Genomic DNA, 14,880 nt, shown 5'->3' with positions numbered 1-14,880 from the left:
AAAAGACAGTCCACATAAGCACATGGTTCCCTTAACGTATTCTACATGTATGCATTCTATTATTTTCCTATGTAACTATAGTCTCTTTAAGAGAATTAGGAATGTACTCTTGTCTCCCAGGACCAGCACTGAATAATACAGTTATTGCATGTTATTAATATACTGTACATGTAGGAATCAGTTTGCTTCTATTTTTTAGAGCCAGGTCTTCTGGAATTGTGTTCCCTTTAGAATCATGGCCGACAGAAATAGTGAATTTTGAGATTTAAAAAAAAAGTATTGTATATTCTTCTTGTGATATCTATTGCACTTATAACAATAGTACTGTGACAAAACAACTTTTGTGAACTCCATTCAAGAACAAAAAAGAAACTGCTCATGTCTTCTAAATCCCACATATACCAGTTTGGGAATTTTCTAAATAAACACCAGAAAACAATTATTCAACAAACCTTTAATTCTACAATACCATCATTAATTACAAAAATCAAACATCATCATTAAGGCATTTTACATATAAAATACCATTATATGGAATGTTCCAATCCATTTTTAAAGTATCTATAACAAAGCAAAGAGTTTATCCACATTACATACAGTTGCTTCAGCTTTAAAATACTACTGTGCTTAGCAGGTCCAAAACAATTTGTTTTTATTTCTGCAGAAGTGGAGAGAATGAGTATTAAACTCAAAAAAGAAGCATAACACCAGAGGGGGGGGGGGAAACATATAAAAGGTTTTTGGCAGATCTAGAGGACCACTTGCAGCTTGAGTTTTGATTGTTTTCATGAGAGCTCTATAACAGAACATGACATTTCATGAAATCTCTGAATGAACAGCTTATTTTTACCATTATTATGAAAGTGCTCTTCCAAAACCATTTGGTGGAGTGCTTTACGTGAACGAAACAGCAAGTTTTTTAGATTGTTCCAAGACTCTTAACATTTTGGCTCACACGGCACAATTTTCAACCTTTTTTTGGTCAGTCCAATAAGCTGATCTTGACTGCCTGATCTGTAAACATTAAACTCCGCTTCCACTGCAGGGTCCCTCAGACGATCCCAGAGAGCAATCTAGCTGGAGGATCTTTGTATCACAGGGATGTTCTCATGAATGTATTTCATGCTTCCTTGTTCGGAGAAATCGGCGACTGTGTGCCCATCTCCCTTCAGCACCCATTTTGTGGTAAGAAGACCTTCTAGTCCCACAGGCCCGCGGGCGTGAATCCGTGCTGTACTGATCCCAACTTCAGCACCTACAACAACAAAAAAAGATGTGATATTTATCAGTGAAAAGCTCCATTATGCAGGCAAACAATCTGTACAGTTACCAGCATGGATAGAAATTCTAAAGCTAAAGACTCAAAAATGCTTTGTCTTTCTAGGGAACCCAGATGTGAAATGTTTTACCTGTACGATCAGTGTACACTAACTGATGTACAAGCACTGTAACTGCCCCCAAAAAAAACACTCTAGTAAATGAGGGATACAAAGTATATTGAAAGCAGGTGCTTCCACACAGGTTCATGCTTAGTGTTTAATTAACATCCCATCATGCTTGGGGTCATGTATAAAAAAGCTGGTCAGGCTCAGTTGTCCATTGTTTTGGCTCAGTAAGCGGATAAGCACGTGTGGTGGACGTGGACGACAACAGAAGCCTACAGGCTCAAGTGCTTGCTTCCCAAGGTGAAGGGGTTCTGGAGGCTGTTATAGTGTGGGGTGCATTTTCCCCGACATGGTTTAGCCTTCAGAAGGCAAGGTAAATGCCAGTAAATAAAGCCATTCTGAGCAATCACATGGATCCTGTGGTGAAGAATTTCTATCTTGAGTGGAATCTTCCAGGATGACATCCACAGGGCACAAGTGGTCACTGAATGGTTTGAGGAGCATGCTTTGGCTGTTCCAGTCACCGGATCTCAAAACAAATGAACACGTATGGAAGGTTCTGGAGCGGTGTCTAAGACTTTTTTAATATCACCATGAAAAGAAATCCAAATAATGGAATTTCTCATGGAAGAATGATGTCGCATCGCACTTGCAGAATCTGTTCCAAGGCTTGCTGAAGCTTTTCTGGTGGCTCGAAGTGGCCCAATGCCCTATTAAAAAACTTTATCTTGGCGTTTCCTTTATTTCGTCAGTTACTTGTACTGGAGTACAATTATGCTTTTATACAATATAAAGTAGGGTTACTTAATTGCTTTGTTGACTCTGTATTAGAGTTGTTCATTTTCCATATTGATCAGAACAGAGAATACTATTATGAAACACCTGCCTTAAACTAGAGGGGTTGTGAATGTATTTTAACCTGTTTGTGTTTTTAAGCTTTTTTTTAAAAATGTGAGTGTGTTTATCAATTTTAAAAATGTTCTTTAGTTTTACAGCTGATAGGAGACTAGAATAAAGAACACAGAAACCGCAAGCTTTTAATTATCAACCAACTCTTTTCTTCCAAAGGCTTAAAAGAAGCATCTCTTCCACTGCGAATAAATAGCGACTCTGGGTAGCTTTAATTTTAGAATTAAAACACACAATGAAAAGCTACCATCACTGAAATGTATCACTTCAACTCCCTAACAGCTGATCAGACCATTAAAGCAAATAGGTGTCCATTACACCTTGTAAAAAACTCTTAATTCTATAAACTATAAAAACTATATAAACATGATAAAATTAACTATTTTATGGGAAGGGGAAAATAGAAATCATAAACAAAAAGGAGTTTCTTAATGGTTTCAAAAAGTAAGAAGTGGATCAACCAAGTGGTAGTAAAGGTTGAAACTTGAGTTTGTAAAAACATACCAGATCTTCTTTGCATCACCGGTTGCGCAATCACCAAATCAAAGAATTCAAAAGACCAAATTCAAAATAAACACAACATGCCATTAGCCAGAAATCCACATAAAGGAAAGAAGTCAAACTTGGTTACACACCTAAGCCAAAACGATATCCATCTGAAAAGCGTGTGCTTGCATTCCAGAACACACAGGCACTGTCCAGCTGTTGCAAGAACTGCTCCGCTGTTTCCTCTGAAAAATGACATTAAAAAGAAACCACAGTATTGTAAGGATGCTCCAGAGCATGGAGTCAGTCTGAGTTCATGGTGGGCCTAATGTTTTTTTCTTCTTTCACCTGATCTGTGTTACACAGTTGGTTTATTTAATTAACCCCAAATCATATTAATCCTACCCTGCTCTGAGTTGTTGTACAAGTGACTTCCACAGTTTATAGTTAATGTCGCATTATACTATTAAAAAAAAATTAAATCTAATAAAAACTGAATCACAAACAACAAGGCAAAGGGTGAGGAACAAAGGAGAAATGGGGGCAATTTTAAAACTGATATTTGATATTTCAAGAATCATGCTTGGAAACTTAATACAAAAATAATCAAGAAGGCCAACTCCATGAGTAAGATGTAATGCATCTGAACTGAAGTGAAGAGGAAATAATTTTGTAAAAAGGCTTCAAGAAAATAGAAAATAACCCTGCTCACGTTCATCTACAGTACATCTAGAGTTCAAATTACTACACAAGCTCTAAATCTGCTGTTCTCATTTCTTTTCCTAACAGGGTTAATGATATGTCATATAATCCTTCAATTATCAGGAAGCTACTCATCCTTGTGAAGGTTGCAGCAAGACCTAGTCTGTTTCCCAAGCAGTACTGAGAGCACATGCCTGCTCCCCTGTGGGCAGGATGCTGATTGCAGGGCCAGAGATAATTCAGATATGCAATCAAACATATACTGCATGTCTCTGGGACATGAGAGGAAACTGGCAGAAACCCACATGAGTTTGGGGAGAGAGTCCACACACACAGAAGCCCTAGGCTAGGTTCAAACCAAGGATCACTTACACTCAGAACAACCGGACTCTGTATTCAATCTAACTGATTTTAGCACTATGTCACAGAGCACTGTTAACAGACTACAGGAATTCAGCAACTCACCATTCTCGGTCACAATGACATCCGTGTGCGAGCTGCCATACTTGTGAATGTGATCGATGGCTTCCTGCATGCTGTCCACAACCTCAATGCAGCACTCCAAGTCCCCATACTCTGTGCGCAGAGACTTGACTTCTGAGGGGCTGAACGTTAGGTAAGAGGCAAACCTGGGGCCTGCATGAATTTTTACCTGGAAAGAAAACCTACACAGGTCAAACTGTATACAATGCAATGTTTCTTAGGATAGCTTTGCATTTAAGATGCACTGTATCCTTCAGTATGACTCTTATTCCACATCACCAAGACTAAGGAGACAAATGTGAAAATACAAGTTTTACAATTTTGATGGAGTGTGTAAAAAAAAATCAAGAACAAGAGGAACCTAATCTAATAAGGTGGTCTAAACCAACCATCTAATTAGTTGGTCTATTTTTTTTGTAAAAAAAACCTGTATGGTACTACATCTCCTACTGGGTGAATACTTGTTTTAGAACAGATTTACAAAAACCATGCAATGGCCATTTTTATAACACAATTAGGCATTTGTAATAAATTTTGAATAAGGGAAATTAAAGGAATCCTTTTAGTATATGCCATGAATATGTGGGTATGGGAAATGAAAGGAATAGGAAATCCTACACTACTGTTATACAATAACCTTGTTACTACTGAGACTCTGACATAATAATGTTGCCAAATACAATAAAACAAGGATTATGTGCAAGTACCAATTCAGACATTCCCTCAAAGTATGCTGTCAAATTTAAAATGCTTGTATTTAAAAAAAATAATTAACAACCTAGTTTAAAGCTGCAGTATTTGAATGAAAAAGGTCTGTGAAGCTCACCCGCTCCACCCTGAGCATGTCAATAATCTGGTCAAAGACAGGAGTCCTCAGGAGGTCTCTGTGCACTAAGAGAGTTTCCATGGCATTGCAAGCTGCTGGGTAGTCACATTTCGAATCTCTGACTGTAAAATTAAAATGGACAGGACATTTTCATGAGCTCTCAATTGTGAAAGTTATTTTTCTACAATTAGCCCCCCCAATAAAAAAAAATGAGAAGGTTATTATAACTGACCCAGTTTCCAGTTTCTGTCCCAGTTAACTTTGTTCACATTGTTACCTTTGGTAACACATTAACTCGCTGTCATATCTGTACACAAGACGGCACACTGTTCACTCACTGATCTTGATGGCTTTGTCCACACTGGCTTCGGAGTCAATGTACACGTGGCAGATTCCCTCGCTGTGCCCCAGCACTGGGATGCCCTTGGCCGCCCTCTGGATGTCCCTGACGAGCTGAGAAGATCCCCGCGGGATTATCAAATCAATCATCTTGTCCAGACGGCACAGGTCCTCCACCTCTTCACGAGTGCTCACCTAAGGATGTGTAAACACAGGCAAAGACAACTAGATAAAAAGGACTTCAGATGTGCGCCTAGAAACTTCCCCCCCCCCCCCCCCCCGATTTTAGTCTAGTAACAGTCTCATTCACTCCAGCGTGTGCTTTTCACATTTCACAAGCTCGAAATTCATCTGAAGGCTTTTTAGCAATATACTCTTTCCAAGTACATTTTGCAGATCCTTACATTGGAAATTTTAGAGTCTCAATTCACAATTTTTACAAGCACTTCAGAAGCTTCTTCTTACTAGCTGTACTGCATCCTTGACTCCGTGTATGGAAAGAGCTTCTTGTGTCAACTGGTGCAGCGTCTGGTTTGTGTTTGAGGCTTCTTTTCCTCCTTTAAGCAATAAAGCGTTTCCACTAGCAATAGCTAGAGCTGCGACCTGCAGAGACAGAACACCCAGAGATATACCGCAGATCCCCCACAGATAAGAAAAATCATTTCCAGCAGGCAACATTTGTAATTGACTGCTTGCATCTTTATAGCAACCCAAGCTTACCTGAGGCAAGCAATCAGGACGAGACTCAAAGATCACCAGCAGAACACCGATGGGGACAGTTATCTGCTCCAGTTCCAGGTTATTCGCAACGCGGGTCCGGCGCAGCACCTGGCCAACGCTGTCCCGAGAGGATACAGCAATCTGACGCAGGCCGATGGCTAAGCTGTTTAACTTGGCCGTCGATAGACTTAACCGCTTCAGCATGGGAGGAGAAAGTTTGCCTGAAATTCAGTTAATATAAGAAATGTCTTCTTGATGCACAACTTTAAGAAATCATAAAATAGCAGGAAAAAGGAAAGCCCTTACACCCATGTTTTATTAAAACAATGTATAGCATTACCTCCACTGACCGCTACTTCCATGTCCTTCTTGTTAGCAGCCAGAATATCATCCTTCTTCTCCGTTAAGAGATCAGCCAGGTGGCAAATAATTTCACTTCTCTGCAATGAAACAACATGAATATCTGAGCTTTGTTAAAGTATAGACAAAGAACCCCAGTGTTTATATTTCACAGCAGAAGGCAAAGTGTATGGGGGAAGGGAGAAAAACAACAGTAGTGCAAACTGAAATAAAGCTACAGTTGTGAAATTGAAGTGATATCTCAACTGACAGATGAAGCTTAGCATGAAGTTTTGCACTGCCCCCACCTGTTCTGGAAGTAAAGCGGCTAACACTCGTCCACCGTGACGGGCCATTTCAGTCTGCTGTTCCACCGTGGGACCTATGAGCCAACATCCGCATCACAAAAAGGAATAGGACAAAATCTGCCTGTCTACGAACTTGATTTCACAAGTCTGAACTCTACCACAAAAAATTGTGTAACTGTCTATGTTCTTCACAAACCTTTTATGTACCAGTGGTATCAGGCCTATGCAAAATAATCTACATTAGTGTGCTGCTGTATTAGGTTTGTTTCCATTTTATGCCTAGTGTTTTGTTGCACACAATTGTTACTGTATACCAAGGAATGTGTCAGGACTCCGTGAATAAGCCCAACATTTTATACATGCAGATTGCCTCCTTACAAACAGCCTATATAAAGTAAATAAAACTAATTAAATAGGATTAAATAAAATTTACGGCCAAATTAATAGGGTACCTTTACTTTTATTACACCTGCTACAAGTAACGCACTAAAAAAATGCATTGCCAAGACAGAACAGTCACCTCAACATTTATATGTCCTGTATGTAAGATTCCTTCTATAAAGCTCTTGCTACTTTCAGTTTCTTTGTTCCTTCTTGTTGTAAAACATAAGTAGTATTTCTAAAACTCACCTGCTGGCTTCACTTCGGAGAAGAACGTCCCCACTTTCTTTCCTTCCACAATGTCTGTGATGACGTGCCCTGTTACTTTGGGGTGTGTTCCATTGGCAATAACGACAGACGTACCTCCCTGCAAGGCCCACAGAGCAGCTTTCACCTGAGAAAAGAAGCGAGCCGGGCTTTGAAGTAAAACAGTCAAATATTTATAATTTCAAAGTGCAAATCTTATTTAACATAAGGATTACAAGAATTATATCTTAACCTAAGTGGAGCTGACTACAAGGGATCCTGATACAAGTACTGTAAACCTTATGCTCAGCACTGAAACAAGGTTTAGCACTTGCGTATAATGCAGCACTTAACATACATCTAGACCTCTGGTCTTGTTCCACACATGACTTCAAAATGTAAAGGGATGATTCTGGATCTCTCCCCACTAGTAAATACCTTAGCTTCCATGCCACCAATTCCCACTCTGGACTTTGTTCCATAGGTAATAGACTGCTGGTCACCAGGATAGAAAATGTCGATAAGCTTAGCATCATCTGATCCTGGAGGGCTATCATACAATCCTAAAGGGAAAAAAAAGACACGCTGAGCTATTGTTTCGCATAACTCCGAAACACTGTGAACTATCTGGATTTCAAACTGGCACATTCCCAATTTCCCACAGTAGACATTAAATGACCATAGCCTAGTGCATTATCTTTTTAAATAACCTACACACTTCACAGACAACTTACAAACCTTCAACATCAGACAGAGCAATCAGCAGGTCAGCTTTCATCTCAACAGCTAGGCGGGCGGCCAAGCTGTCATTGTCCTTAATGCTGATCACCTATATTAAAAAACATTGACAAAACAAGACAAGGTAAGGTAAGGGACAGTTTTTAGTTTTTGTACTGGTGTGTGGTGCTTTAATAAAATTAGCAATAGCACTTTAGGTCTCCTTTGTAAAAGGGGATTTAACCACTGTTCAGAAGATGTTGTTTCAACAAACTTCAAATATTCAACAACCAGTTAAAATTACAAAGGCAGTCAAATATTTTTTTTTCTTATACTGTATAAAGAGGCATGACAATGACAGAAGAAAGCTAATGGAGACATTATAAGTGAATGTGACGCACAAATATTTTTTTCTAACTCACAAGCAGGCTTTGGTTAGTGGTTTGAAGGAAGCTTACATGAATCCACTTTAGCAGAGAGCAAGAACTGTACAGAGAATGTCTTTTATGATTTTATATTTTCACATGGTCATATTTGGTATAATTCATTCAGAAAATTTAACCTGAAGTGCATATTTCTATGGGATTTCTGTATATATACAGCATTTCACATGTAATGCAGTACTATTTTGTTTAAACAGTTAATTCTTTAATGCTTTTAAAAGACAACTTCCTTTAATTGGAAGGATGCCTAATTTAACATTACAACTAATTTTCTGTATTTCCAAACAGAATTTTTAGAATTACTGGAACCCAAATGATTTTAAATGGACTCAGACAAATTCTTAAACACTTTTAAATTTTACTTCAAAATTTTAAAACATGTATTTGTTTTAATATTATTCTGTTCTTGCAGAAAAGAACAGGAATGACAGAATCTAACAAGATGTGTGCCTCTATGCAGGTATGTGAAACTTCCCCTTTTAAATATTCACCTTTCACAATCAACCTAGCAATCCGATTGATCTCCATATCCAAGTTTGTTTTTGCCACAATGCAAGCAGTGTTCGACAACAGAAATGAATGCAGGAGCAAGGAAGAAATTCTGAAACGGACAGACAGATGGCATGCTGCCGCAGACAAAACACATAGTCCACGGCTATGCTCCATGCAGTAAGCAGATCCTAGCCTTCAAGCTCCAAGCATGCAGCTCCCCTCAATGCTGGACACCTGCCCAAACCCATGATACTTCACCCACATTTACCCCCTGCAGGTCACTGTTGGGCTCGGGCGGGGGCACCACAGCGTCGTTCGTGTTGATGATGGGGACAATGTTCATCCGCAGGAGCTCGTGCAGAGTGCTGTTCAGGTTCCTTCGCTTCTGGTCGTCGTGGAAGTCCAAGTTTGTAACAAGAATCTGTCAAAAACAAAGTGCAGACATTTCAGCCCTTACAGCACAGAGTCACTATGCTCACCTTACTGAAATCTTCTGGGACACTTTGCAGCTGTTTTTCTGATTTGTTCCCCCCACCACCACCACCACCACCACTAAGTCATAATGGATATAAGCAGAAAAAAAATCAGTCTTTTTTTTTTTTTTCAAATATGGCCCTTTTGGGTTCTGGGAAAAGGGGAAAAAATGACTGCACTAATTTAAAGTCTAAAGTCTAAAGAATACATTCTTCATTATAGATATATAATTGAGTTATCTACAAATTCTGCCATGCTTACTGACAAGAGATAAACTGTGGAAGAACAGTAAAAGTTTATAGTTTAAGCCGAGGAAACTTACAGGCTACATTCTTGAATAATTTACCACTCCAATGTTTCGACCGTTAGACTGAAAGTTAGCACTATGAAACCTGATTTGTGGACAAAGGCTCACTGCAAATTATAACCTCTACATGGGTGTTTAGCACATAAAATTAAACTTGGGGGTCTGATGGATTACCTGTGCTGTACACGTGCTGTACTGCGTGAACATGGCTTCGTACAAGGCCATCAGCCCACTCTGTCCTGCTGCTGCACAGGCACGGGCTTCAAGAACAGGAACGGACTGTAAACAGTAATGGCCCACAGTTACCACTACAGCGTTTCACCATCCAGCTTATCGCTTCAACGGGTAGGCGAACTTTGCTTTATCATCAGCAAGATTTTAAGCCTGACCTCAATACGTTACCATGAGTTATAAATAAAGCTACCACTGAGAAGCAGTGTGATCCATTTCGGACTTCTGAGCTCATACAAGAACGAAAAAGCGGGAAATGGAAATAATTGTACAAACATTTTAAGTCCATGTATAACTAGGAAGATTTGCTCAATATAACATAAGAAGCAAATTTGTTATATTAAAAAACATGCTTAAAAAAAGCACGCTGCTTGCAATAATAATAATAATCTTCAATGCGATTACTGTACATGGATCGACCTTCACATATTATTGTTATGTACTACACGACAATGTCCATTAAAGAGGTTTCACCATTTCTTTGAGCTGGTTCTGTCCGGAATGCAGTGCCTGGCGGACACTCTGGGAGAGCAAGATTTCATGTCTCAACCTCTGTTTACCGAAAGCCACAGCGCCACTTGTAACTATCATCATTTCTCGGCCCTGGTTCTGCAGCACAGCAACCTGTGAAGAAAAGTAACAAGCATTAAACCATGAAATGGGATATGCCCATAAGACAAAGATCACGCTTAAACTCAAGAGATAAGTCAACTCAAAAGTATGTTTCAATTACTAACACTTAATTAAATTCAATAAGATAGAAGGATAGTGGTTTAAATATTGATAAAGAGAAAAAAAAGCGTGATCTAGCTTAATTTAGCCATCAAACCAAAAAAGCCATATTTCTTTTGAGAAGTACTACTGCACGTTTCAAAATGATACTGTACTTACTTCCACTGGGCAACACTCAGAAATATCAGGATGCACACTGTATTTCCAAGGGATTCCAAAATGAATCCCAAATGCCAACAAAACAAATAGATATAAAGCAAATGCTATGCGTGAAATGAGATCTCCACAGAAATACCAAAGGGACCATGGACCACATCAATCAGCCCCCCTACTAGACCAGGGGCATCTGACCCTGAGCCCTCCGTCTCCCCCACCCCCCCCCCACCTTCCCTGAACTGCTCTGGCCTCTCCTCCGAATTTACCTGCTCCACAATGGAAGCCAGTCGCCCGAGCGCCAGGCCGCACTCATCTCCACGGGTGACCACGGCGCTGCCCAGCTTCACCACGATCCTCTTCGCGTGCTTTAGCTCGCTGCGGTGAGCAAACGACTTACCATGGGTACGGGTGAGCGGGACTGTAATAAAAGGAATGTTACTCCAGTGGCGGACAGCAGTGTTTCTGAATGGCGAACAGATCGCAGGGAAATCTGAAAGGGGGGAGAAATGGGAATTGCAATGAACGGACAAGGAAATGCGCCATGCAAAGCCATTAGTGAAGCAGGGGAATGATGGTTTATTTGGCAATGTTATGAGCTTAGCAACTGCATGCCTTCTACTGGTGTAGGAACCTTCATAGACCATTTACACAGCCAGACCTCGTCAGATATTTTGTTTCCCTCACAACACCAGAAGATCTCAGCATGGATTTGTGCTTCCATTTATTTTAAGTGAATTGTCATATAAAGGAGCATCCCAAATTAGACTTCTGTGGTTAATCCACATCATATATATTCTGCCATCTTACTGTGTTGTGAGTGAACTTGGCATGGAAGCACTATTTAGCTCCAAGCATGCTTTAGCACCAACACGGCTACACAAAGCTTACAGCAGGTTTGCTAGAACTTGAAGCTCAGAAAGCACAAAGCCCACAAGATGGCAAATCTAAAAACTTTCATGTTAATGAGGAAAAATAAACTATACAATATCTTAAGACAAAACAGTTTATTAATAATCTACTGTAATGTTATCTCAATCGTAATGATTTTTCTCAAACATCCTTTAAATTAAAACTTCTCATTGAACTTGCATTTTTACACAACTTAATTTGCACGCTTTTTTAAAATAAAATTAGTTTCCTAATTTTATCATTTTTGATGTATGAAGTTTGATTATATACTTCAAATGTTAAACAAACAAGATGATGTACTATACCCACTCAGAGGTTGTAAACTATTAACACAGCAATGTTTTTAAAAGGGCAGAGCTTGTGCAGAGGTCAGAACATCACCCTCAGCTACAGACCCACAAGGAAAAGTGTCACATCAGCAGTCAGACTCATCACAATAAAACACATGATGCCGGACTGAACAGATTAGACAGATTACAGATGAGGGTCAGCAAGAGTTATGGGTAGTTTATATTCTATTATTTCAACAGAAGTGATGACAGCCGAAAGATGAGTGAGGTTGAAAGTGTCGACTTTTTTGCCCCTTTTTACCTAGAAAATGACTGTTCAAATGCAACTGCATCAAGATGAGCATGGAAGACATTTACAAGTGAAATGTTATGTAGTTGAGGAAGTCGAGCAAAAGTCTTACAACAAACTCAATTTGAAAACAAAAACATTTGGTTTCAGAGCCAGACCTTACATATATATTTCTAATGCACAGTGTTCAGATTTATTTAAAACTTGTCTTGCTGGGTTAACATCACTACTATAGTAGACTTCTTCATAACTCCTGTCAACTGTTTTTCCCCCCTATTGAAAACCCTGCCCAAGCATTCACGATGGTCTTTAATAATGTTCATTTCTAAATACTGCTCTTGAAGTACAAGGAATCATAATATTCTTACCATTATCAAATGCTTATACACCCCCATTAAAAATGAGGGAGAACTGCAAACTGATTTCCAGACTGAACTTTAAAAAGGACAGGAATACTACTGCCTAAAGAGGCCTCTACTCTACAACTTTATGATTGCTAGAAGTATCAATATCAATCAAATCTACCAATTTCTGTTAAAAACTCTGTATTCCAAAAGTGATTTAAAAGCAATGCTTAGGAAACTGACTTAGTTTATTATGTTTGGTAACAGTGCTGCCCTGGGGCAACATAAGCAACAACAAAAAAAAGTTTGCAAGTTGTAACCTGTTCTAATCTCGAAGCACGTGAACACTTGTCCAATTGGCAACTATACTTACATTTCGCCTGTGATGCTGCTCTTGTGAAGTGCGGACTGATCCGCGACAGCGCACTCCCTGTGGCTACCTTGAACCGGGAGCACAGTGCCAGCCTTCGCAGCATGATGACACCGAACACTGGAACCCAGTCCCCGGGCAACTGCAGCACGAACAAATTAACTGCCGAGTTACTGGCACGCTACACAACATAACAACACCCAGGTCTCATTATACATGTTCATGGTGTAAGGACACCTCAAAAAAGGAAAAAAGGATGGATTAAAATGAATTTCAATTTTTGATTTTTAAAAGAGAATAAGCCCATAAGTTAGAAATGAAAAAGCAGAGCGGTAGCAGTTACACTAAAAAACATTAACAGGTGTGGCTTTTCACTATGAAAATCACTCAAAATCTGCAAAGCAAAAGGAGTTTATACCTGTAGAGTCCTCTTAAACCTATGCTCCAATGGTACCACCTTAGATCTGTGCTGTTATGATGTTTTTTTTTCCTCTTCCTCCACCAGCTGCACTGGATAGCAAAGACTTTACTGAGCCCTTTCATTAAAAATTCCCAGACACTAAAATCGGGGTCGCTGAGATCCAATAAGGGAGAAGCAGGGCGGTCTCTGGGCCCATACTATGCTTCGTCAGCAGCTGCTGTAACTCTGTCGGTTGTTACAGCACTGTGTTTGTGTCTGATCAAAGCTGCCACGTACAGCTTTTTTTATTTCTAGGTGATTAAAGAGTACTAGATAAAAAGCCCTATTCGATTAAGAAGGCTTTAGTTTATATATACTGTACATTTAACACCTACAGTATATCATTCGGCATCTTTAGCAGAAGGACACAGTGCAATTCCCTGCGGTGGAAAGTAAACTGCATTTCAGTTAATCTTTCACATAATACAGATTTTAAGATAATTGGTGGCTATCCAACAACAGCTGGTGCATGCATTACTTTGATGTAATGATTTAACATACAAAAAGTCATTCATTCGTGTATCTTCCAGATTTCTCACGTTAACATTAAAACGTCAGCAAAGAAATGTAACTGTGCATTAGGCCAAATATGATTATTAAAAACAAAGCTTTAATAATTAGAATAGTGTAAAGGGCGATTATTACTGGCCATTTAACAGTTATAGAAAGAATGATGTATAAACTAATTACGGAAATTCCTGTTTATAGATTAGGATGTTTATCTTCCTTTTTATTATACACTGAACTCAAAGACACTGCTTGTGTCTACAGTTCATCTTGCACAATCTCTGAAGATTTAGTGTTATTGAAGTTTATGTCGTTCCAACTAACACATCCGCTAAATCTGCAATTTAAATAATAAATTACTCCTCTCAAACAACAGAACATACCGTGCAAGAAATTAGATCTCAGAACCGCAGAATATCGAAAGTCCTTAGACTCTAATTTCGATTGCATATTTTATCATCATAATACCCACCAGTACATCACAGATTTTCCAATAACGGAACACCAAAGTGATCTAGTTTATTCTGAGTCGCAGTGATTTTTGTTCACCAGATCTACTCGGAGCAAAAAAACCTGAAGCAGCATTTTAGGAATTCCAGTTCAATATTTGCATGCTACAAACGGATCCCACAGTTACCTTCAGGGCCAGGTGGCGAGGGTAAAAAATAGATCAGGATGGCTGTTGCTGCAGAATGTAAAGAAACTTAAAACGGCGAATCTAAATTAGTTGATTAAGTTCTGCCGTTGTTTATACTGTATAAGTAACCTCAGTAGCTATCATGAAACGTCAATCACAAAATTCGAGTACAAGTATTTTTTAATTAACTGCTTCAGAACAATTTCCCTTTGCAATCTACGGGTGCACGATTTATTTTTACTTACACCGAAACGCAATTTATTGTAAACTTACGCGTATTTTCTACACAACTTGACGTCCAAGAGTGAAATGAGGTGTATCCTTATTTTTAGTGCACAGCTCCTCTCACTATTTACACATTAAGACCATCCACGTCTTCCCTAACTTGTATTCTACAT

The 14,880-nt window shown here is 39.1% G+C and overlaps 1 protein-coding gene across 4 annotated transcripts; it reads right to left on the bottom strand.

Annotated features, from left to right (window-relative positions):
• Positions 1–437: 437 nt before the first annotated feature.
• Positions 438–14,861, bottom strand: aldh18a1 (aldehyde dehydrogenase 18 family, member A1). 4 transcript variants are annotated; one of them, XM_015347591.2, is made up of 18 exons: positions 14,756–14,861; positions 12,882–13,020; positions 10,943–11,166; positions 10,263–10,412; positions 9,732–9,836; positions 9,045–9,197; positions 7,863–7,953; positions 7,563–7,687; positions 7,128–7,272; positions 6,498–6,571; positions 6,191–6,290; positions 5,851–6,071; positions 5,596–5,733; positions 5,130–5,325; positions 4,792–4,913; positions 3,948–4,134; positions 2,930–3,025; positions 438–1,255 (listed from the first exon to the last, which is right to left on the bottom strand). In XM_015347591.2, exons 2-18 carry the CDS (start codon positions 12,982–12,984, stop codon positions 1,074–1,076), a joined length of 2,412 nt encoding a protein of 803 aa, XP_015203077.2. In that variant the 5' UTR covers positions 12,985–13,020; positions 14,756–14,861; the 3' UTR covers positions 438–1,073. The 4 variants fall into 4 exon arrangements, with proteins under 4 accessions (XP_015203077.2, XP_015203075.2, XP_015203079.2 ...); XM_015347589.2 differs by having other exon boundaries at positions 9,039–9,197; positions 14,756–14,860; XM_015347593.2 differs by having other exon boundaries at positions 9,039–9,197; positions 10,943–11,094; positions 14,756–14,860.
• Positions 14,862–14,880: the final 19 nt, after the last annotated feature.

Source organism: Lepisosteus oculatus, chromosome 4, assembly GCF_040954835.1.
Source record: "Lepisosteus oculatus isolate fLepOcu1 chromosome 4, fLepOcu1.hap2, whole genome shotgun sequence".
NCBI lineage: Eukaryota > Metazoa > Chordata > Actinopteri > Semionotiformes > Lepisosteidae > Lepisosteus > Lepisosteus oculatus.
This window is presented reverse-complemented; position numbering and strand designations above follow the sequence as displayed.

What these genes read in the sequence shown, in the direction of transcription:
- aldh18a1 (XM_015347589.2), bottom strand. Translation starts at nt 12,984, where the DNA reads ATGCTGCGAAGGCTGGCACTGTGCTCCCGGTTCAAGGTAGCCACAGGG. An exon ending in TTGGTGGCATGGAAGCTAAG is followed by an intron (nt 7,273 to 7,562) that starts GTATTTACTAGT and finishes TTCTTTTCTCAG; the next exon opens with GTGAAAGCTGCTCTGTGGGC. An exon ending in GGAAGTAGCGGTCAGTGGAG is followed by an intron (nt 6,072 to 6,190) that starts GTAATGCTATAC and finishes ACTGAATTTCAG; the next exon opens with GCAAACTTTCTCCTCCCATG.